The 25,570-nt window shown below is 38.4% G+C and overlaps 1 protein-coding gene and 1 long non-coding RNA gene across 5 annotated transcripts in view; one reads left to right on the top strand and one right to left on the bottom strand.

Annotated features, from left to right (window-relative positions):
• GPC6 (glypican 6) overlaps window positions 1–25,570 on the bottom strand; it is a 1,082,045-nt gene that overhangs the window by 82,406 nt on the left and 974,069 nt on the right. The window contains exons 5-7 of one of the 2 annotated variants that reach the window (XM_038569871.1): window positions 23,026–23,156; window positions 4,835–4,978; window positions 630–659 (exon numbers count right to left, since the gene is read on the bottom strand). In XM_038569871.1, coding sequence (XP_038425799.1) covers window positions 630–659; window positions 4,835–4,978; window positions 23,026–23,156 — 305 coding nt within the window. The remainder of the gene's footprint in view (window positions 1–629; window positions 660–4,834; window positions 4,979–23,025; window positions 23,157–25,570) is intronic. The other variant, XM_038569872.1, reaches the window with a different exon arrangement.
• The window catches only part of LOC111091684, a 30,641-nt gene continuing 15,686 nt past the window's right edge, over window positions 10,616–25,570 (top strand). Inside the window, exons 1-3 of one of the 3 annotated variants that reach the window (XR_005376477.1) lie at window positions 10,616–10,678; window positions 15,065–15,175; window positions 16,962–19,326. This is a non-coding gene — a long non-coding RNA (uncharacterized LOC111091684). Of the gene's footprint in view, window positions 10,679–10,836; window positions 10,996–15,064; window positions 15,176–16,961; window positions 19,327–25,570 lie in introns of those variants that run through there. The other 2 variants (XR_005376476.1, XR_005376478.1) reach the window with 2 other exon arrangements.

The following is a 25,570-nucleotide window of genomic DNA, read 5'->3' as shown; positions in this document are numbered from 1 at the left end:
TAGAGTCAGGTAAGATAAACTGGGTGTGCTGTCCTCAGCCCCAACACAAGCCACTTTGTAGTAAAAAAAATATCCAGTGCTCCATCCCTGAATGCTCTAAAAGACATCAGTAAATTCAAGAAAGAAAGGGGGAAAAAAAAAGAGTAAACAACCCATACCACAAACTGTTTCTTAACCCTCTAAATTCTCTGTCCTTGCTAATGGAAAAATTAGCTCCTTATGCTTGAGAGCTGATGTTGGTTTGTTGTTATTATTAGCGAGGTAATTATTCGCTCAGCACAAGAAGAAAAAAGCCAATATATTCTATCAGGGAAGAGCTGGTTTTTCAGGCGGACTACACATAGTCTGAACATTGGGATAGAATTTAAATCAGCCACCACCAAATGAGTTAGTCTAACACAAAGCTTAGATTGAAAACCTTGCCATTGGGAAAGAATACCAAAATGGTTGTCAACCATAAATACCAAGTGGAGAGGAAGCTGATAAACCTGTCAGTCATGCGCAGTGTTCAACGCGCTCTAGACAGTCTGGAAAGGGAAAGCGGAGGTGGACTTTCTCAAGAACTCTCTGGAATGACTGTATGAAGACAAACGAGGATGAGAATAGGAAAAAAGAAGACCAAAGCTTACACTATGTTGCATTGTCCTCCACACAATCCTCTGGGAAGCAAGAGGAAAACAAATTTAAAGGAAAAAGAAAGAGAGATTATTCTATACATAATAGCACAGCAAGGTATAACGTTCAGCTTTGTAGGCTGGCATTCCACCCACCTCCGCCCCAAACTCCCTCAGAATTACCAGTAGAATATTTGAGAAGCCTGTACACACAGTACGATGTTGAATACTTACTGGAGGGTTCATTGATCTAAATCATCACCAACTTGATGAATGAACTTCCATGACTGGTTTTTTTTTCTTTTAAATCTACATTTATAAAATATATTCTTCTCAGATACATAATTTAAAGTATATTTTACTCTGACTAATCAGCTGGAGTAAATAACAGACACTCCCTGCCCAGTGTGCTCAGAGCTATGTGTCACATTGTGCTCAACTGTCTGAACTGTATGACTGATTGTCTTCCACAGAGGATAATCTGAAATATCTCTGTTCTGAGATCTTCAGAACCAAACTCTTTTAGGTTCATGTACTTTTCGAATCTGTACTTCCAGTGACATTCCAGTGGAGGTTTCCATAAAAAAAAAATCATAGTTTCATGTTAAATTATGTAAGAGAATGCATGAAGTATAAATTTAAGAAAAAAAGGAAGAAAATCAATCTTCTGCAAATAATCTCTTCTGGTTTTTTACTTGAAAATCAGCAAAAGTAGGCAGAGACAGAGGGTCACTAGGGTGGGTGTTGGTAACAGGAAAGAAATATTTGTTAACCAAAATACTTGATGGCATTTGTATCTTCAACAAACCAGGCTGCTGGCAGGAAGGACTGTGCTAGTCTTTGATGAGTCAGCTTTTCATCAGCAGCTGAGTCTATACAAATGTATTCATTCATTATTGGATGATTAAAAAAAAAAAAAAAAAAAAAAACTTAGGGTAGTATGTCTGAAAGCCACTACCTAAACTGATTTTTATGCCCATATATCTTTAGAGGAACAACGGGAATAGCTTCCTAGTGATATAAAAGAATTTAATAGAGGTTAAATGATGATATTGATGTATTTTAAGAAAGAGTTTACCTTTAATTATTTTATGCAAGTTCTAGCAACAATTTGCCCAAGTTGGGGTTAGGAGCTTTATTTCTAAAACAAACCCCATAATTACTAGTTCACATAAAACATAGCTTTACAATAACTGATATAAAAACACTGACTGAAAGATTCCAAAGTTGATTAACACAGGTACTCATTTTAAGTGTAGTAAGAAGCAACGCCCCAAGAGCTTTACAGTTTAGTTATTTTCACTTTGGCAAAAGCTGTGGGGTGACTGGGATATTTTTTTGATGCTGTCCTTGAAGCGTTTTCTCTGCTGAAACACTTGGAGAAGTTACGGGAAGTCTTTTCCAATTATCCCTCTTTTTTTGGACACATGCTTCTTATAAATATTCAGGAAACATCTCTTTAGGAGAAAATTAAAACAGGAGTAGGTAACACGAGACTTGTTTATAAATAGTCAAAATAGGCTGTAATATATGGCAGACCCATCAAGAGAGTTCATCAATGCCAGTATCTTGAAGATGATTTTGTCTGACTTTTGACATATAAGGTGTCAAATAAACAGTTGGTCTAAGGTAACTGCTTTACTTTTCTACTATTCAGAAATACACAGAGCCCTCAAAGGGAAGAAAGCCTTGGCGGGGGGGGGGGGGGGGGGGGGGGGGCTGCAAAAGAAGATTCTAATGGTAGTTAGCTTTGGGCCTAGTTTGTGTTTCTCAAGAATAACCTGGTGTATGCAGTTCCTTTTGATGTGGAAACAGCTCCTTGCCCTTTGGGACTAGGGAAGTGGCTCCAGGTTGATTTAGGGCTGGCTGTGAATTACAAATCACTAATTCCTACAATTTGGGAATTTAATCCAATAAAACATTAATAAATCTTCCGTTCTCTCATACAGAGCCTGAGGTCACACTTATGAGGAAGTAAGTACCATGTGTTGGTACTTTATAGAATAAAACTGACTTACATTTAAATGCCTGTGCACTGAATCTGACCCTTATGCACTCAGTCTGGTCCTTGGTTTTTACCCATGATCATATGATTAACCATTACTTACTTTTTTCGGGAGAAAATTGATTGAATATATTTTGGGGGGTGTAGAAAAATAGAAGAGCCTAAATCAGTTGGCTATTCACCAATAGTCTTCAAGACATTTATATTTGGGGCATTTTGAAGATCAGCAATAAATTTCCTTTATAAAAGAAGATTCAAATTCCAATTTCCTTATCTATCAGATATTATACATCATGTGAAAATCTCAAAGCACTGATGCTTTATTTAGGTTGTGCTAAATTGCATACATACTGCTGTCTTGAGAAAAATATTTTTCTGCTCTACTTCCCATTTGAGTGTGTGTGTGTGTGTGTGTGTGTGTGTGTTTATTTCTCCTGGAGAGGAGAGAAAACTATGCTTCTGTTTCAAAGGGAAAAACATTAATTAGTAGTCATAGATATCATTATATTGATTCAATGCAATTTTAACTAAGTGCATAATGCATCTAAATTGTTTTTAAATTTTACTTTACTGTGGTAGGAACACTTAATATGAGAGCTATCTCTTAACAGATTTTTAAGTGCACAAAACAGGATTGTTATCTAGAGGCACAATGTTGTACAGCAGATAGCTAGGACTTACTCGTCTTGCACTGTGCCCCAGCTCTTAAATTAGAATTTATGAAAATTCTGAAAAGCGTGAATTATCCCAATAACTAAGTTAGAGCCAACTAAAATAGAAAACCAAAAACAACAACAACAACAAAGAGGGAGAGAGAGACGGAGAGAACACAAATCCATACTCACCATTTATGCTTTGGGTAAAAGGATATTAATATACAGAGGAGTTTGTAAAGTAAAACCTCAAACAATGTAATCTCATGACAACCATCATTTGTTTAAAACAACTGGCTAGTTGTTCAGGGGAATCTAATTGGTTGTTTAAAAGAAATAAGGTGATTACTTTTAAACTCTCCCCAAAACTGTGAATACATAATAGAAATTACCAAGGTAAAATAGAAGGTTGAAGCAATACCCACATGATTCCTTTTTTGGAAACTACACCCAAGAGGGGTTTTATTTGCTAATAAACAGTGATAAATTTATAACATAATTTAGCGGCTAATGACTCCACTTACCCCTTCAGTTTGGCTTTTCGTGGATAGGCCTTTATGTCATAAGTACATTTGATTTTTATAGGCAGAGATGCTGAGATGTACTTACATGGAGGCCAAACTCAACCAATTTAATCTTATGCGTCCTGCATTGTGGAAGGATATTAACTAAAGTGATAAAGTAATTTATCACAGTGACTAATAAAAGTATTTTCATAACCAGAAACCCTTGAGATCTGAGTTTATATGATACAATCAGATGTGGTTCAAGTATTTTAGGTTCTTAAGGTTTTTATCTGTTAATTTTACATCAAGATAATTGGCAAGGCAATATTAACAGCACTAAGAGTGCAGGTATATAAATTGTTTATAGTGCTATAAATCGCATTGAAAATAATCGGGCAGTATTTCTTTGAAATTATGAGCTTTTAATTTTTTATAGCAAAATTTGATTTTTAAAACACATTAAAAAATTGTGTTTACTATGTTTATGGTTGTATTCTCCAAGTAAATTGCTCTGCTGCTAGATATCATTCTGGTCCCCTGACACACATTTCAGTGGATCAAAGAGTGGCTATGCTTAAGGCTTCCGACTTTTAAAAGACACACAAAAAAGAAAAAAAATGGTAGTAACATTGACTTAGGGGTTCTCGCTAAGGTCTTTCAAACAGAAAATTTTACACACAAGAAGGCACAATAAAATCACAGTGTATCATAACTGAATAAATAACAGAAGCAGGTGACTAAGAAATGTACTATTGTAATTATATCTCTGGAAGATATAGTAACTTAGTCTTCAGATTAATATTTCCGAAGAAGTATGAAGTTGAAGATTTGGCCACTGCATGAGTGGATTAATAGTGATAAGATGCCTTAAATAATCTAATTCATGGCCTAAAAGGAAGATCTCATTATTTTTCAATATTCTAATTAAGACCAGGAGCAGATATAAGAATGAGATGACTTTTACAACCAACTTTTTCAGAGTCCCATCACATTTCCTGAAGAATAACCTCGATAACAGAAAGTGCCCACAATGGCCATCAATCCAAGAGAACTCACCAGCCGGTCCAAGCTCGTGCCTGCAGCAGTCGTGGGTCTCTCCTCGGGATTGTAAGGCCTGAACCTCGTATTAAAATTTTCAGGAGCTGAGCGAGCAGATCGGAGGGCTGGAGCAGGTTTGGGTTGGCCACACCCCTGAAAGACCTAGAAGAACCATTGAAAGGTCAAGAAAGTTACACAGTGAGTTGCTTCCTAAGATCATGGTGCAGAAGCAGGCAATGCAATGGCTTTCCCATTTTTCATGGGACTCCTACCTCCAAAAAATTCAAATCTCTAAATTTAAACAACAATTGCTAATATAACAGGAAGAACGGACTAGTTGGGGTATCTGACTGTATTCCTTGACTCTTTTTTTCAACATATATAGCCAGTCTTAATTATTTCCAGATTCTGTATTTGTGAATTTGCCTACTTGCTAAAATTACTCTGCAAGCCCCAAATCAATAGTCACACGCTTCTGTAGATGTGGACTTGACTGGCTGTACGTTCGTGTTCCCAGCTGAAGCTAAACAAAGTGACATGTTTCAGCTCCCATGCTGAAAACAAGTGTCCTTTCCATGGCCTATTTAGTGCCCTGTTTTTCACATGCTTGTGCTTTTACTTGGCAATTTCCCTGTTTAAAATGGTCCGCAAGGGGATGCCTGAGTGGTTCAGTGGTTGAGCATCTGTCTTTGGCTCAAATCGTGATCCTGGGGTTCTGGGATCGAGTCCCACATCGGCCTCCCTAAGGCGAGCCTGCTTCTCCTTCTGCCTATGCCTCCGCCTCTCTCTCTGTGTCTCTCATGAATAAGTAAATAAAAATCTAAAACAAACAAACAAACAAAACAAAACAAAAAAGGAAAAAGGCCCCGAAGCTCAGTGCCGAAGGGCTGGCTGGCAATCCTGAGCACAAGTGGCTGTGATGTGCCATATGGAGAAAATATATGTATTAGGTACACTTGGTTCAGGCATAAGTTCTAGTGTACTTGAGCTCAATATGAATGAATCAACAGTAGATATTAAGTAAGGTGTCTTTAAGGAGAAATACATGTAGCCTGAGTCTTGGTTGGTTGACAAAAAGGTGACTAAAAGCTCTTGCAGGAGCTAGCCCTGTGTTTCCAGCAGTTCGGTATTTGCAAATTCAGTATTTGCAGCTACTTTATGAAACATAATTACCATAAATAATGAACCCCAACTGCACTAAAAATAGGAGTTGTAATAGTTACATCACAGGATGATTTTAGCAGTAAGTGAATTGTGACCAAGACATTTTCATGTATTTGAATTTGGCATTGAGTAAATATCCGTGGTGGGATTCCTGTTAGGGTGACAAATGTATTTTGTGCAGAGCATATAAGGCCAAGAAACCTGAGTGCCCCCCTCTTTGAATAAGGAAAACCTGTACTGGAAGAGTTCTTTGAAAACACTCTCAGGAGCAAAGGTGTGGAAATAGGACAAGCCAATGTGGTAAAATCCTTATAATGACAGTTCCCTCTAATTTTGTTGTTGACAGCTGTTCGTGTCCCAGTTAGGTTTGCTGCGGGAAATCAAACATTTCATTGTAATGACCTTAGGGTTGGAGCAGGCAGCTCTTTCCCACCATGGTGACTTCACTCAGGGTCGGCTGGGGATGCTTCCTTGGCTGTATTTAGAAGCTTCCTACTCTGCTAGTTATCAAGAGCTAATACATTTACTAGAATTACAAAAACTATAGTCATATTTTCAGAAAGTTTTGATAAGTTGAATTTGATGTTTCTTCAATTTTTGCACAGGAGGTGATTGCACTCCTAGATACTTATTTTTGTAAACTTTCTGGGATTATTTACTTCAGCTAATTTTTAACCTGCATGTGTATGTTTAGCATGCATGCCTATCAGTTTTGTTCTGTGAGTCTGCTTTACTCTAAAATAAGCATTTTTCATCAGGCATATTATGGGATTCCACTGAGGTACACAGAGAGCCCTCGAATGCCATTCCCAATGACAAATTCCATCTCGAGACACAATTTATTCAGTTTTACCACTACAGTTAATTTCTCTTTTGTCGTATTCAAAAGTTCTCCTTCAACTCAGCATTTTGCAGAGCAGGAGCACTTTGTCTTGGCATTCTTTGAGATTGGTCTTAACACACTATTGATTCTTCTTTCGCACAATTTCTGAAGTTGATGGTGTAAACCAGTGTGATAAAGATAGTGGGCCCTCTCCTCCCTCGTGCCTAAATCACCTCCCAGTGGCAAGGTCATTGCTGATGGAGGGTATTAACATTTCCAAAGCTGGCGGGTTTTGTTGAGTGTGCTATTTTGGATTGCTCCGAATATGACAGCTGACTTTTAGAAAGTGTAAGGCCTAAGGCAAAACAATGCTAATCGCCTTGCTGGGATTTCTTGAGGCCCAGCACTGAAAGGGTTAACAGATCTTCTTAATTTGCCCTTTGGGAAAAATCTGGCTCACTGGTTTAAATTAAATCAAAGGAACAAGAAATGCCCTGAAAGAATATAAGGGCCCTAGGGGGAGATACCTCATCATAAGAGAAAACCTTACCACTTGTTTGATTTTTTTTTGTCTTTTAAGAGTGTTAATTATAATAATAGAACATGAGTAAGTCCACATAGCCTCCTCGCTTTCTGTTATTTGTATCAGGTTTGGATTTAAGGTGGCTTCAGCGCAGAAACTGCTGAGAGTATGATCCAAACGGAAGAGAGCTCTGACTTATAATTATTATGGAAACATGTCACCCCATAATCAGCTGGAGACATACAGAAAAATCTGTCATAATAGGTCAGGATATGAATCTTGAAGTCCTTCAACAGATTCTATTTTACCCTTAGAAAAAAAGGAATGGTCATAAAGAAGTCCTTCCGTGTGGAAATGCCATGCCTAGGGATCAAGAGTTGTTTTTCGGAACTTCACAAAACCTGTAGGGAATAGTTGCAAAGGAGACTGAAGCACCCACGCACCCTGTCAGGAATGATGGGAAACCCTTGTCTGATTCTCATTGACATATATCCATCATATTATTTAGATGAGTTACAAAGGGAAAATCAATGATTTCATTTTTTAAGACGATTTTATTTATTTATATGAGACAGAGAGAGAAAACACAGATGAATTGTGGTGGGGGAGGGCAAAGGGTGAAGAAGAGGCAGATATCCCCCCCTCCCCAGCAGGGAGCCTGACCCAGGGCTCAATCCCAGGACCCTGAGGTCATGATCTGAGCCAAAGGCAGACGCTTAAGCAGCTAAGCCACCTAGGTGCCCCTGATTTCATTTTTAATACATGCAATCTGTTAGTTAGACAACATGTTTTTAAAACATGGGGTTCATGGGGTGGTTGACAAAAGGAATTCTTGTACAGGACACTTTGACCATCTGAGACCATTTCCTGAACTTACTATAGCAGCAGTTTCTTTTTTTTTTTTTTAAAAAAAAAGATTTTATTTATTTATTCATGAGAGACACACAGAGAGAGGCAGAGACAGAAGTCAGCTTTACTGGGAGTCCAATGTGGGACTCGATCCCAGGACCCCAGGATCATTACCTGAACCAAAGGCAGACGTTCAACCACTGAGCCACCCAGGTGTCCTGCTATAGCAGCAGTTAAGACAAAGTTCTTTGGCTCAGGAGGCCTAGGGCCATGTTACTATAATGTCCAATAAGCCTTTTTCTTGGTGGTCGGAGCACCCCGATATATTAGATTTTGAATAGGAAAGAAACAGATGAGGATAATGTGGGCCAGTTAAGTGAGAGGTAAAATGAGGTTAGCTTACATGAGAACCAGCAGATCAAGATTCTATCCTGAGAAGCGGTCAAGGCTGGAGATGTAGATCTGGGTCACTAGCCTAAGGTGGTTTTAAAGCCTTGTTCCCCTTAACCAAGGGAAGTATGTAGATGGGGGCAGATGGGGCTGAGGATCATTCCTGTGCCTTGCCAACACTCAGGGTGCTCCCTGAACTTTAGTCTCCTCCTATGTCAGATGAGAATAATAACATTATTCACCATCCAGATAGGCTGTGATGATAAAATGCAGTATATAAGGCAGGAAAACAGAAGCCAGTGCCTGGAAAAAATAAGTGCTTGACAATAATCAGTCACTTACATGATTCTACAATTGTTTTCTTTCTAGAAGTTTTATTTTCTGAGTAAGGAGATTTGTGGGGGAAAAAATGTCTGGGCTGCTGTTGCTTCAATGTTTCCAGTTTCCAAGGGTTGTTAACAGTTGCTATATATGCAATAAATTCCATGCTGTCAAAGTGAAATTAGGGATCTTGGCAAGACTTTGTCATGTGAATGTGTGTTCTGACTCATCAAAAGGGAGGAGGTCATCTGCAGGATTTCCCAATTGGGCCACAGGCTCCTCAGAGGGTGTAGGAGGTTTTCACCGGATGGGTGTTGCAGGGAACATAACCTGTGAAGTCTGCTCTAGCTGAATAAGAGAAGTGATTCAGATGTAATGCTTTCAGATGCATTGACTTAGAGGTGTTTGTGAATCCATTCTAACCTCCGCTACCTTTTTTTTTTTTTTGATAAAACAATGTTTTAAAATTGAATTATATTTGACATACATCATTATATTAGGTTCAGGTGTACAACATAGTGATTCGATATTCTTATACATTACAAAATGATCACCTCAAGATGTCGTCTAGTCACCATCTGTCACTATAGGAAGTTATTACAATATTATTGACTCTATTCCCTGTGCAGTACTTTACATCCCTGGGACTTACTCATTTTATATCTGGGCATCTGTCCATCGTAATCCCTTTCACCTGTTACACCCACCTTCCTTTTGGCAACTATATTTGTTCTCTGTATCGGTCTGTTCCTGTTGTTTTCTAGATCACACATATAAGTGAAATCATATGATTTGTCTTTCCCTGTCACTTAGCATAATCCCTCTAGATTCATCCATGCTGCAGTAAATGCAAGATCTCATTCTTTCCAATGGCTGAGCAATATTTCATGATATATATATATATCTCACATTTTTTGTATCTATTAATCTATTGATGAACACTTAGGTTACTTTCATATCTTAGCCCTTGTGCTGCAATGAACGTAGAGGTACATATATATTTTCAAATTAGTATTTTTGTTTTCTTTGCATAAATACCTGGAAGTGAAATTCCTAGATTGCACGGTCATTCTATTTTTAATTTTTTAAGAAACCCCTGTACTGTCTGTAGTGGCTGCACCAACTTCTATTCTGGCCAACAGTGCATGTACCCTCCACTACCTTTAAATCAAGAGAAGAAATACTATTTTTAAGACACTAAAGTTCTGTTCTTTACAATAGAACAGAAGTTTCGAAAGAACACGGTTGTAGGCAAGCCATCTCATTGTAGGAACAAATCATTAGCTTTTATTCCTTGGAGAAATAGAATGAGTATTATCCTCTGCCTATCTTTCTCCAAGGGATGTTGTAAGAAATAATTAGATACAGTGGTCCCTCCCTTATCCATGGGGGATATGTTTCAAGACCCCTAGTGGATGCCTGAAACCATAAATAATACCAAATCCTATGCATACTATGTTTTTTCCCTATACATACATACTTACGATAAAGTTTAATTTATAAATTAGGCACATAAAGAGAGAAACAATAGAAGACAATAAAATTGAACAATTATAGCAAAATACCATAATAAAAGTTATGTGAATGTGGTCTCTCTCTCTCTCTAAATATCTTACTGTTACTGTGCTCACTCTTTTTCTTGTGATGAGGTGAGATGATAAATGCCTACAAGAGATGAAGGGAGGTGAGTGACATAGGCATTATGACATGGCGTTAGACTACTGGTGACCTTCTGATGAGGAAGGTACATCAGAAGGAAGATCATCTGCTCTCAGATCACGTTTGACCACAGGTACTGAAACCATGAGTAAGGGGGGACCACTCACTGTAATTTGGCAAAGTATTTAGCAGTCCCAATGCAGACAGATGCTGCAAATACACAATGAAGTTATCTTTCCCGCTTAGTGGGCTTGCAAAACCTGTGGATTTGGGGAAGATATCTGGCTCGTGAATTCTCTCTCGTAAGAGGATTACTAAAATGATGTCTCAGAAGTTTGCTGGCATTCTGAGATTAAAGAAGCTGCCATGAAAGATAGAAAATGTTCTGAAAGGAGAGATATTTTATTGTTTCGGAGAGGCAAGAAAGAGGGGAAGGTGTGGTGATAACAGGTACTGTGTCTTAGGTTTTTAAATATAAGACATTTTCCTTTAAGAATATCTCAGCATCTTAACATAGTTCCCTTCAAATAAAACAATCTGGTGTGCACTTTTTCAGGAGCACGTGTAGCTTTACACCTATATCTCTTTGTCTTCCACAGGTTGATTATACATTCACAAAAGTCATTACTGGTGACTTGATAAGCAGTGGCTGCAGATCAGTCCTGTCTCGGCTCCTGTGTTTTAAAAAAAATTCTATATTTTCACTTTCTACTCAGTGGGTTCTTATTGTGGCGGGATGTTGCTATTCCCATATATCGTTTTGAAATTTGCAAATAGAACTCTAATCTTTTATATTAACTTGGGTGGCAGTTAATGCTACCTAGATTTAACTGGACTTGATATTTTGAGAGTAAGTAATGTTTTATTTACTTATTAGATTCTAATTTATATTACAGTGTTAATGAATGAACTATTTGTCAGATGACCACTTGGGGAATTCCAATCTATTTTGTTCGTTCCCAAGGAAACAGAAGCTATCATATCTGCATCAGCTCCCTATGTATTTTGGCCATTGTTTTCATGAAAGACAGCTGTGGCATAAGAGAAAGGTCACGAACAAGTGTCTAAAAGCCTGGAATATGGGCAGCCCTGGTGGCTTAGTGATTTAGCGCTGCCTTTGGCCCAGGGTGTGATCCTAGAGACCCAGTATCGAGTCCCATCTTGGGCTCCCTGCATGGAGCCTGCTTCTCCCTCTGCCTGTGTCTCTGCCTCTCTCTGTGTCTCTCATGAATAAATAAATAAAATCTTTAAAAAATAAAAAAAATAAAAGCCTGTAGTACTACCTTTAGACTTTCTCCTTAAGCCTGTGTGACCTTGGGATAACATGTTTTCCCCAGTCCTCATGGCGGCTGAGAAGATAAAATGATATGATGCTTTGCAAAGACATTGAACTATGAGGTATAGAGATGTATTATTTCAACCGAAGTCATCTGTAATTAGATAGCCCAATAATGAATAAAAAATCAAATCTATGGATTATGCAGGGTGATGCATGAATAATTTTTCATGAAGAATTGGATTTCTCCATTTTTTTATTGCTATTGCTAAATTCCAGAGTCTATAAGAGTTCCTAGCGCATAGTATGTGCTTTTTTGTAAAAAAAAAAAAAATTGAAAGTGAAAGACTACAGATAAGTGAAATTTTTAGTTATAATTTCTTCCTTTTGCAAACATTTATGGAAGGCAGTTAGCAGATAGATTTGTGTAAGGCAAGATGAGAAAGAAAAGAGAATTAACACTTGCTTAATGTCCGCAATGGGCCAGACACTGTACTATGTGTTTTATATATTTTATTGCAAAGAATCAGTTACCTCTTCAAAATCAATTTAACATTTCTTCCTTATGCTTCAGAAAAAGCAATGAATCATGCATCTGTGTAAAGAACTCATTTGCTATTTCCCTTACTCCGCTTCCTGTGCCAATTCAAAGCAAAACCAAATCAACAACCTTGTTTAAACTGATAAATAGAACCCAAAAAATCCTGTTTCTTGATCATTTGATAATAGCTACCCACTGTGCTTGAAAAGCCAATTAGAGAGCTGAGGACCCTGTGCATAAAATAGTCAGGCTTGGCTCTCTGATGGCTGATAGGTGAGCTAAGAGCCATGAGTAATGGAGATAACTGGACTCACATCTCAAGCAATGGCTGTTGCTTGTAGCAAAGTAGAAGACAGCTTGGGCTGTTTGCAAAGCCTCTCTTTCTGATTTCTCCACCCTGTGAAAATGGTGAGCAGCACCATCTACCCATTGCTGTGGTCATACTGTTTGTATCCCTGTCCTCGAATGTCTAGGTTGAGCACAGAGCTGGGGACCCTTTCTCAGGGAGGAAGTGAAACACATGGACTGAAATGGGTGTGCACGAGATGTCCACACATTACTAGTAAATAGATGTGAATAAGTTAAAATGTTTTTTAAACTCCATTTCATTAAAATAGCAAGTAAAGCTACATCATCACCATGATATAATATTAAACTGGCACCCTAGAGCCTCATTTCACACTTTTTTTTTCTGGTTCCTAACAGCATTCTGCTAATATCCCACCCATGAAGAATTTTCCCGAATATAAACTTAGATAATTTTAATAACAACTTCTTTCTTTAGATATACATTATGATAGTCATGATGCTGACATTTTAAAGATTGAGTTTTTTGTTTTTATTTTGTTTTATTAGTTTGCCAATTTTTTTATGGATTTTTTTTTAAGAAAACAGGTTTTCATCCTAATGTCTCAGAAAAATCTGCTCTTCTCCTGTGTTCTTTCCTCCTCCCATCCTCCTCTCTCTCTTTCCTTCTCTCTTCCTCTCTTTTTCTTTGCTCCCTGACTCATGCTTTTCTTTCCTTAAAGACTGATTACAATGGTCCCTTGGCCAAGTCCTCTGGCAAATTCCATGTGGGTCCCTGGATGGGCTCAGGGCTCCGTGAAGAGAATTCTGGGTTACACTGAATTAAGTCAAGTCATCAGTTTCAGCTTTGGCTGCTTTTCACTGGCTTCAATTTTCAGAAGCCAGCTACCATGTCAGTTTTAAGGTTTTAAAAATTTACTCCTGATGCTTACGCAGCCTGGTTCCAGCATATCTTTCAAATGTTTTGCATACATCTTAAAATTGTTTCTTCAATAAAAGAAGTTCTTTCCATTTGCTTGAGAAGATGATTTTTTTTTTTCCTTGAAGGGTTTGCTTTCCTTAAATAGCAGAATACCTTGATATTTTCTCCCCAGTGGTGAGTACGGAGGAATTACAAGGAATTGAACAAAGCATATTTTGAATGTGGTGAAAGAGAAATCTTAAATTCTTGGCCTGGCTAAATGATTATTTCATATGCTCTTTTTTTAAATGAGTTTTAAAGCAATTCTTTAAAATCATTTGCTGAAGTTTTTAAAAAAAGATTTTATTTATTTACTCATGAGAGACACTGAGAGAAGCAGAGACACAGGCAGAGGGAGAAGCAGGCTCCCAGCGGGTAGCCTGATGCCAGACTTGATCCCAGGACCCAGGGATCACGACCTGAGCCTAAGGTAGATGCTCAAACACTGAGCTACCCAGGGGTCCCCATTTTGCTGAATTTACATGAATGTGTGAATTTAAACAGCCTGGCTCTGTATCATTCATTCAACCAGTACTCATTGAGTGTCACCATAGGCAGGTGCAGGTGCTGGGAATATTCCAACCGACATGTCCCTGCCTTCATGAAAGTTCTGACAAGAAACTAGGTAATAACATCCTGATATATGCAATGAGGACATCCATGAGGGGCAACTAACCAGACTTGGAGGGTGAGAGAAGGCTTCCTAGAAGAGCAATGGTGTGCTGGAACTAGCTCTTATGGGCTTGCGAGACCACTGGTTAAATTGTCAGGAAATCTGCGAGCCAGTCATTAAACAGTGATCACTAAAAGTTAAATTGTATAAACTTAAAATTATATACATTATACTGAAAACCAAGGTGATATATACTCAAAACTCATTACTTCCTAATTATTTACTCTTATCTATGCTCTTGAAGTTATTTATGTCAATTATATCAGTAAGGGGGAAAAGTCATATTGTAGTGTGCTACTCTGTTCAGTGACATCACATTGTAGCTTAAAATCATCATGGTGGGAATATTTACACAACAGAAATTGGCAAACACTACCACCTATCATGTTTACTGGATTGAGAACTGGTTGTGCAAGCAGGACACCACTGAATCTTGGAGTGAAGTGAAGTGAAGTGAAGAAATAATAAATAATGCCTGACAAATGGTGTATATTTGGTTTTGGAATGGAGAGGATAGGATGTTGCAAGATGAAGAAACATCATGGGCAAAAGCATGGAGGTGACAGAGGATGGTTCTTCTGAGTTCTTCTGAGCCAAGGCTATCTTGTATATCTGGCACATACAGAGGTTCTCTTATCTCCTATGTTAAAACATCTAGGAGGACCCAGCCTCTTAGTCTAATTCACTACTTCCTCCACAGCATCTAGTATGGTGCTTGGCAGATAATCAATGCTCAATAAATATTTGCTTTGATAATTTCAGGCAGCGAGAGTGGTGAGAGTGGCCTGGAGAGGGGTGGCAGGCTAAGGAGAGTATCATGCAGGGCTACATCTCAGCTTCACTCTAATGGCAACAGGGAACCATGGAAAGCTGGTAAGCAGGGGAATAATGTGAACATATTTGCATTTTTAGCAATCCTTCTGGTTACAGTATAAGGGATAGATAGGAGAGGGGCAAAACCAAGGGCAAGGAATTAATTAGGAGGGTGTAATCCCTGAGGGAGATGGTAAAATCGGGGGTGCGGCTGCTATGGATGGATTCAAAAGAGATTGAGAAGGACCCCATGACAGTGGGGTCTGTCATGGACCAACCATGAGGGCAAAGGAGAAGGGGAAGTTGAGGAGTCAGCTGGGCTTCTGGATAGGATGAGGTGTGGCAGAGAGGCTCTGTTTGGACCAGAGAGTCCTGGGGAAGGAGGATTTGTAGGGAGGAAACGAGTGCAATTTTGGACAGAACTATTGGAGGTGGCAGGTGGAGGTGTGTGGCAGACCGTCAGATAAACAGGTGTGATCAGGAGAGTAGACTGGGCTAGGAGAGATTTGGGATGAAAGCTACTCCTGTTGCTGTAGTGAAGTCAGAATGCTGTGTCTCAGGAGGTCCCACTCTCTGCACAAAAGCTCTTTTTGTTACCCATTTCCCCCCAAGTCCCATATTTTAAAGATATTTTGTCCAGCTAACAGGTTATGTGCATTAAAAATAAAATTAAAAAAATGATCGATTTTCACTTTATAAGGCGTCTAAGTTACGCGGCTGGTGTTTTGAGGTATATTCTGGGATAACAAAGTGAAAGAAAAGATATGCAAAACGTGTTTAGAAGAAAAAGACTGACAGAGTGCCATATAATTCAAAAATTTCTGGCAGATATGTCTCTGCCTCTCTCTCTCTGTGTCTCTCATGAATAAATGGATAAAATCTTAAAAAAAAAAAAAACTTTCTGGCAGAACAAGCGGCCATAAACACACAAAGGTAGCTCCTCCATGAGTTTAAACATAGGCTGGCCAGGGCGATGCCTGTCCAAAGCCAGCAGGATGGCACCCCCGGGCAGAAGGAGGCGCTCAGAGCTGGGGACACCCGTGTGTGGGGAAGGCCAGGCTACTGAATTCCTGCAGCCCGACCCTCCGCTGCCCCTGGGAAGCATGGTTCTGACGGAGTCCTCCTTAAGGCAAGAGGATGTTGGAAGAAGGCTTTCAGGTGAGTGAGAAGGTATCTTCCTCTGTTTCTAAGAACACACTAAATGTTAAAAATGGAATTGGCTTCCAATCACCTATTCTTGAGTAGGCTTCATTAAGGGTAATCTTCTCATCTTTTGCCCTGAAGTTAAAGTGAAGGAAAATCTTAAGATAAATCTCCAAAGGTTAGAGATAATCAGGAGTTTCCCTTTATCATCAAAAGGAAGGGGAAACATTTTTTAAAAATCTCTTTTACATGGGTGGAAAGTTAAAACTAGTTTGCTTTAAATGCATTTCCTATAAATGCATCGTAGGCACTTTCCTCAAACCTTCATTTTGCTTTATAAGAAAAAGGTGTCTTTTTTTTTCTTTCTTTTCTTTGTACCTAGCATCTAAAAAATCTGGCTCTGTTATGCAGTGATGTCACAAGCAGGAATAGACCAGATTCTGGTTTTCTGTATAGAAATGGAGAAATCAAAGAATAAAAGATGTTTCAAGGAGGTCACTGTTGCTTAGTGAAATATTATAAGTAAGAGCTGACGGGCAGAATAGAAACTTTGAAATTTGAATAACCAGAGAAACTATTCTGAGAATTCTGAATCAAAGCATCATTGAGAATTTGCTCTTTTCTTTTAAAAACAAAATTAAAGGAGAAATAGAAATAGAACTTTATAAATAGTACGGCCATTTGCTTTTTTTTTTTTTCTCAGAAATCAGGGAGAAGGAACAGAACCACTTGTCATTGCAGCAGGCCAATTATTCCCTTAACGTGAGAATAATGTGAGATTGGGCAGAGGCCCCTGACATTCCTTTAAAACCTTTTGCTGTGCTGGCACTGGTGCCACCACCAGGTGGGGAGTTGAGTATGTTGCTGACAGCCTTTATCCAATGCCACTGATCCCTCCAGCCTCCTTCCTTTTGAAGGCTTTGTTCATTAGCCATTTCTTTAGTGCCATGCCATGCCACGTCCCAGGCCACGTGGAAATATGTGTTCCCTTCAGGATGATTCACCGCCATTGAAAATAACACCAAGCACAAGTGCCGTTAAGTGCAGGTGTGTGTATTGCACAACTGCTCCTCTGATCTGAGATGCTGAAGATAAGCTGGAAGACCATCATGGATGAAGCAAAACCATAGAGCCAATCAACACTCTTTAGGATTTACACATCAGAGACATTTTCAATACCAGCAATTAAAATATTGTACCTGTAAGAGTGGTTTTGATTGGGTATGTTCCATACTAAGCATTTTACATGGATGATACAGTTTTACTCTCAAACAACCCTATAAGGAGGTACTACTAGCATCTTCATTTTTAAGGTGAGTTAATTGCATTTAGACAGATAATTTGCCCCAAGTCCACAACCTAGTAAAAACCAGATCTGAGGTCTGTCTGATGTCAAAATCTGATCTTATAACCTTTATGCTATTTTAAAGAATCCTAGGCTGACTTCAAGTACATCTTAAGGTATTTTTGTTCTTTATTGTTGAAGTCTCTCTGGCCTTATACTTTCATGTTTCAAGTTCAACTCAGCAAAATTTGCTGTTTCTTCCATGTGTAAAATGACATGTTGGGATGGCCCTCTGTAGAATGTAAGAACAAGTTAGATGTAACTCCTGCTGTCAAATAATTTATAATCTTCGGAAGGAAAAGGGAAGTACGCAAACAACTAAAACACACGAAATAATATGCCGGCTGCTTTAAGAAGGGCACACATAACCTAGGAACTCAAAGACAAACACTACTGGCATAAAAATATGTTTATTTAAACTAAATTCTAAACAATGTCTTCGTATCTGAAAGATGGTATTTTCTACATGTGAATTTCCAAGATATCACTTATGCCTGAATGTTTTGAAAGAAAACAGATCCAGAGAAAAGAAAAATATCTGGATGCTAGAAAAGGAAACCTAACCAGTAGTGAAGACATAATGTTCACCACACTGCTAACTGTTTAGAACTGGAAAAGCACATTTGAAAGAAACCTTCATTTCACAGATGAGGAAACTAAGACTCACTAGCTAGAGGCAGATATTACTACATTCTATTTTCCATCCTCTTAGGTTTCTTTTCTTTCTTTTTTTTTCTCCCCATCTTCATTTGTGCTGTAGATTCGGAAAGAATTGTCTGGAGAAAATTAAGTATCTGGAGGCCACTCTACTCCTCTGTAATGGGTTCTACCCTCATCTGTAATAAGTATTAATTGAATGGATGGTTTCAATTGGAATTTAATAAGTCTTCCTTCTTAATTTAGATTATATCTGACAAACCAATCTTTTCCTGGATTAGATTTGAAATTATTCCTAATACAGTTAAATTATATTGAGTGAGATCAGTTTCATCTTCCCTGATAGGATAAGGAGACACAACACATCTGAAATTCACAGGCAGAGCCTCAGCAAGTATTCTTCTCCCTCTCCTTGGGAAATTTCCAGAAACCTGCAAAGTTCTTTGATTTGGGTGGGTAACAGAAGTGGTAGAATAATGAGGGAGCTTTCCTGTCTGCCATGAAGACTAGGAAGATGGTGAATGTAGTAAGTGTGGTTGGGGCTTGAAGAATTACCAGTACTTGTTTCTCATCAGAAGGTTCTCTGTAGTGTGTTTTAGGCAATAGCCCTCCCTTAGAAGGCTGGTTCCTCCAGTGCTGAAGTATATGTGGACCAAGTGGGAAGATACTTATTGAGGAAACAGTGGCATGCTGGGAAAGTCTTTTTCTGTGGATCAGACCATTTACAGTAGCAATTCCAAGTCTGCCACTTGTTAGTTGCATGACCTCAAGCAGGCTACTCAATTTCTGTAAATTTAACATTCTTTACTTATAAAATCAGGAGACTGATGCTCTATAAGATTGCACCAAGGGTTTGAAATAAATATATAAAACATCTAGAAAGAGACTGACATGGGAGCCTAGGAGCTATTTTGTCTTTGACTGTATTCTTCATGCCTGGTATATGATAAGGCGTTTGTTGAATGAATATACTAGGTGGTCAATTACTGGTGGACATGTAATTGGTACTAGGTGATTATTTGTTCATTAAGAACCAACAGGGACGCCTGGGTGGCTCAGCGGTTGAGCACCTGCCCCTGGCTCAGGGCGTGATCCGTGGTCTCAAGATCGAGTCCCACATCAGGCTCTCTGCCTGGAGCCTGCTTCTCCCTCTGTCTATGTGTCTGCTTCTCTCTCTCTCTGTGTCTTTCATGAATAAATAAATAAAATATTAAAAAAACCCAACAGTTTTAGTGTGCTTTTGTTTCCAGTCTTTAAACATATGTACACATACATATATATACACACACATATAATGATATATGTAATATATATTATATAACATATAATATTATACAAAGAATACAAAAACCAAGAGTTTGAAGTAAGTGCCATAATGTTATTACCAAAATTTTATAGCTTGATTATACAATTTGGTATAGCTAATGTATTTTTTAAAGTTTATTTATTTAAATGATCTCTACACACAACATAGGGGTTGAACTCATGACCCTGAGATCAAGAGTCACATGCTCTTCCGACTAAGCCAGCCAGGCACCCCTAGCCAATGTATTTTTTTTAAAGGAATATCAGTGTCCCCTATATTCAATAGTTTAGCTGTGGGCTAACTAGGAGAGGAAAAAGAATCTGATAATATGTACAAGAACAGACCTAAGACAAGATTGGAGCACAAACATACATGGTGGGAACAGATCTTTACGTTAGTCAGCAAATTCCACTAATTCAGGATCAGTGACTAGGTAAAAAAAATAAGCTGTTCTCTCCTGCAGATATGATGAGAACCTATGGCATTAGAGGAGGGGAATTTCATATCTGAAACTGTGGTGTGTTCATCTTCTGCCTTCAGATAGAAACAGGGAGAGCAAAGTAGACTTTTATACTTTGTACTACCAAAACTACCTTTGCTTCAGAAAGGTTGGAAGCAATAAATGATGAGACTCGGTAAGAGAATGATTCCCTTAGAATTTAGCATGGTGGGAAGCACTAGGTATAGTTGTGAAGGGAATCAGACAGAAAGAGACAACTTGAGTCCTTTTGGCTTTGCCACTCTGTTTCCTCATCTTCTCATGAAGGTTTTACTGAAAGTCTTTGAACTTTCTCTTAATGCTTGGTCTACTCCGCAGATATTTACTGACCTCCGCTCTTGCGTGAGATTGGCTTCAGAGGTGCCCTCTTTGTTATAATGCAGTGATCTGGCAACATGGACCCTGCCATCAGAACCTTCTCTGCTCTCCTTATGCACCATAAGGCCCCTCTAAGTTACTTAACCTTTCTAAAGCCTTGGTTTCCTTATCTGGAAAATAAGGTGGGAGGTTCCAGCTCATCACAAGCATTGTTATAAATATCATATAATATAAAGTACATAAAGCACAGTATAGTCCTTTGAAGTAAGCATTCAACAGGATCTAACAGTTATAAACTTGCTTGCTTTTCTGAAAGCGGCTTTAGAATGACTTCTAACAGCAACTGGTGTAATAAGTTAAATGATTCTCTAAGGAGAAGTTGTCAATCATATCCTGGAATAAAAAGTCATTTTAATTTGTAAGCTTTACGACTCTCAGGATAACTGCCCACCCTTTACCCCTACCCTCAATTAGGAAATAGCTTCTGGCCTTGCTCAAAGCCTTATCAGAATTTAAGGAAGCCTTGTTATGTAATTATGTAATTAGTCCAGTGGAAGTGTAGAAATCTAGATGACTTCATGGATGTGGCTTATATGGAAAATGAAGCTACCTATTTCTAAATTCCATTCCCTTGATGCAATAAACTTCTTTTGGAACATATCCATCACATCAGCAAATCCTATTGGTGTTTCCTGCTAAATATATCCAAATACCAAACACCTGTTGCCTCTCCATGATATTTTGATGCTGACTTTGGTTGTTCTTCAAACCCTCTTCTACATTGCAGCCTGCCTCCTACCCCTCTTACCTGCAGAGCCTGGCTGCTCTCCTCTCTCTTATTCCTTAACTCTCTCCCCTTTGCCCTGCGTCAAGATTACCAGATACATTTTTTTTTTGTTTGTTTCTAGCTCATTTGACATTTCTTGTCCTGTTATTTTATGACCTGCTATACTATAACCTCTCATGTGAGTGTACCCTTACATGCCCTATATTATTTCTACTCTTGATTTTGACATTTCTCACAAGGAAATGTGTCTTTTTAAAAGCACATTCCTTATTAACAACCCTCCTATTATAATGTAGTTGGACAAATTCCACAAAAATGTCTCATCCACATTCTGGCAATAAAGAGAGAGTCCATCTGACCTCTTCGAGATTTTTTAATAGAATAACTTGAATACGTATGCACATGCTCCAGTGGAAATCCTTCAAAGTGTGTGATGGTCTCAAACTTCAAACACTTTTGTCCAAGTGCTTCTTATACCCTCTTCTCTAGGGCTGTTTTGAATATCAGCAACCTTAGCATCTGGTTACTCAAGCACTGCGGGGATAGATCGTGGTCTCTCAAAACAACATGAATCGGTGTCTAGGCAATAAATTTGAGAGGAATAAGTGGTTGCTATCTTTTCCCAGGAAAGGAAGAAAATAGCTTTTTGTGGAATGTGCAAATGTGCTATTGCCCCAATGGATGGTGGTAATTTGGAGAATCCTCCTTTATACAAGCTACCCCAAGCTCATTAAAACCCAAAGGTAGGCCTACAAAACTCTTGGCCTGTCTATCTCCCAAGGAGAGAAAGAGAAAGGGATCCAGGGCAGATTTTTTCTTACCCATTTCCTACCAGTTCACCCCCAAAAGCCCAAATCTGGTTTGACTCAGACTCCGCCAAGGAAGCCTAGTCTGATGCCATGGCTCTCTTTCTGCCCTGCCAATGTCCCCCCATCACACATCCACTCCTCCTTGTTTATATCTGCCATCTCTTCCACAAAGGATTTTAAAAATCAAAGAAAGCTAAGCATGCATCTCTTTGCTTGCCATATTTTTGTGTGAATTACTTTCAATTAAAATGCAATCGCTCAGTCAACAGCCAGGTTTAAAGGCCTGACATAGATTTGGTTAGTGTGTCATGGCAGGGAGGCCAATAAAAAGAACATAAGGGCTAAGTGCATTCATCCTTGTGGGCAAAAAGGGGCAATGAAGAACAGGCTGGGGACCCTTTGCAAACCTCCCAATTTTGCTTAAGGTAGGTCCTGTTTATCTTCAACTGAATGGAGACAAACAGAAATTTGGCACCTGGTATTTGTGTATTCTCCGAACCCAGAAGCTCTGTCTCATATGATTTATGAAAATGTACTTTTCTTCTTTTAATGTGCGCTTGACTTCATACAAAGGAGCATTTTCCCCTGAAGATTCATTAATGAAGTTTATGTCATAGTCTTAAAAAAGAAAATCAGATGAAATGTTTAATTATTTACGATTGAACATATAGAACATTTGCCTCGTTTGCACAGCTGAAGATATAATTAGAAGTTCCTAGAGAGAGAACAGGCTGAGGGTGTGCAGAAATTTCAAACATATTAGAAGGAAAATTTCCCTCCAAATTGCTCACAAATGTGAGGGATTAGTCAATATACCTGGGGCTCTCTGAAATTCCATGATTTTGAATAGCTGAGAACCTAAAGATTACTTCCTTTCTCAATGTCATTTTGTTGGACATTTTAAATGAAGTAGCAAATTTGTAGCTCAACAGGAAAAGCTCTCTGACAATGTATTCGAATTGATAATCCCAGCCGACATACATAGTTACTTCATTTTTAGAAGACTGCATTTTCCTTATTAGTAGAAATATGACTAATGCAAATACCTTTGCGGACACCTGCATGCTGTTTTCTTGCATGTTCATAATGGCTTCAGAGATCTTGACATCTATGGGGTCCATGACAGATTCGATGTTGAATGGTCCTTCAAGTCGCTCTGCCACCAAGAGCATCGCATCTGTTAAAATACAGGAGCATGATTTATATGAAATCAGGGAGCTCCAGGTTGTTAACCTGTGTTTAAACAGTTCCAACACAACTGGTTGAAAAATAACCTTTCATTCAACATTTTTATTTGCTTTTATATAATTGGAAATGGGATGGATGACTAAATATCAAAGCAGTATTTTATTTTACTTCACTTGAAGATTGAAAATTATTTTACATGTATAAAACCAGGCCTAAAGATGAGACAGAGAATCCACATTAAGATCATTGGATGTCTCTATCCAGTGTGAAGTTAAACCAAAAGAACAAAACTAAAAAGAAAACAATATTAGATCAAGGATTGGCTAAATTTCAAAAATGGAGTCTAGTCTCTTTTCTCCTGGAGGATGAGAAAAATTGAGAATGTTGGAAAAGAAGTGCTAACATGTGGATTTGGGTGAACAAATGTTGAGATCCTATTTAAACCTATATATGATAGGGTGAAGCATTTCTAGATTTGCAAAGAACAGATCTGCCCCTATTTTGGGTCCTCCTGTTTTAACACTCTGACATCCTTTGGAGATACAGACACGGCTCTTATTGGGTTTATTCAGGGCTTATTATGGTGTTTATCACATAGTAAGCACACAAGAGACTGTTTGTGAAATGATATTGTGCTGAACTGAAGTACTGCTTGGGAAGCTTTAGTTTTCTGGAGAAGATGGTCATAGTGTGTTGGCAAGAGCTCTTCCTGAGGAGTGCATAGCCCTGTTGTTCTCGTCCTTGGTCCATCACTGACTAGCAGAATGCCCACAGGAATAACCTTTGAGCTTGGCTAGCCTCAGACTGGTGAGGAGTATAAAAGGGACTGGTGATGAGGAGTCTCTCAGCATCTATGGTGAGGGGCATATGCCCATTACTGTGCCACCAAAAACTGGCTCAGTTTGTCTTCAGTATTCAGGGCACAGTTTGGTAAACTGCCTTCATCTGGATGGTTGAACAGAACTTCCTGTGAGGGTGATAATGTGGCTACTGGGGCTTAAAATGTGGCTAGCGTGACTGGAGAATTAAATTGTTAACAAACTAGTTTGCTCTTAATTAATTTAAATATATTTTTAAATATTGACTTGAGACTAGTGGCTGCCATATTAGAAAGCACAGCTTAGACTTTTAACATATAGATTCCAATCTTAGATCTCAAGGTTTTGAATTGTTAAAGCTTTTGGAGGCCAATCTGAAAACACTTTCCTTCTTTCAAAATAATACACGTTTATTATCAAACACTTACAAAATACAAAAAAACCCCTCCAACAACAAAGGAGAGAGATACATCCATAAAGCTACTTCCCAGAATAACACCCAGAATAGTTTGTATATGCTTTGCTTTTTTTTCCCCCTCTGTGCATTTTAAGCATGCAACTGGAAATATACCACCCATATATCATATACTATGCTTTCTAAAATAATATACCATTAATGTTAAATGATGTTTGTAGTAGGTATTTTATAGTATTAGTAAGAAGAAACCAAATTTTACTTTTATTACATACCCAACCATGCTCAATCAAAGTCCGACATCAAAATTTTTTCAAGGTTATAAATAGTTATGAATTAGGTAGATGAGAAATCTTTTAAGAGAGATGAATTATTGTAAGAAAGATATAGTACTCTTTGGGAAGCAAAGAGTCACATCTCTAAAGAACACTCAGTTTTGTGAGTAACATCAGCTTTAACGCTACCCATTGGCTTTCTGTGCCAGACTCCCAGAACTGAGTTCTGCTCTACCCTTCGTGTAATGCCACCAGAGTAAATGCACTCAAGGAGGTCCCTCTATTCTAGTGTGAACAGACTCCCAAAGAACCCCTAACAACAAATTTTCTGATTTTTTCCCTTAGATAATGCAGACTTTGTATGTCGCAGTGGGATCTTATAACAAAAGTAATGATTTCTCTGCATCTTACTGACTTAATTACCTGGCAGTGTGGACAGAGGATGCATATTGTGTGTTGGTAGTATTTTGATATTAAAGATGTTTTTTTCCCTTTAAGGTTTTCAAAGGTGGCTCACTGTTATCTGAGAGCTGATCTATTTCTTTTATGTCTTTATATTGTTTTGTACATTTATTAAAAATAGTCCCCTTTACCCTTAGACTTCCCAACGGGTTTTTTTTGTTTTTTTTTTTTCCAACGGGTTTTTTGATGACGATTAATTATGACGAATGAGCAAGTTTCTCCAGATGGGTGTATTCTGCTAGAAGAATCAAGAATCCTCGTACAGGAAAAAGAATTGGCCTGATGGAGTGATTCAACAAATGCAATTAAAGAAACTGAAATTATGGGATCCTTAACTTTGTGTCTTACATTAGTATTTGCATAAATCATAATACAAAGAGTACTGGTCTACTGCAGTGTATTCATTCAACATGAATGGGCTGACTTGAGACAG

Source organism: Canis lupus, chromosome 22 (assembly GCF_011100685.1).
Source record: "Canis lupus familiaris isolate Mischka breed German Shepherd chromosome 22, alternate assembly UU_Cfam_GSD_1.0, whole genome shotgun sequence".
Taxonomy (NCBI): Eukaryota; Metazoa; Chordata; class Mammalia; order Carnivora; family Canidae; genus Canis; species Canis lupus.
The sequence above is the reverse complement of the archived record's forward strand: the minus strand, read 5'-3'. Positions and strand labels throughout refer to the sequence as shown.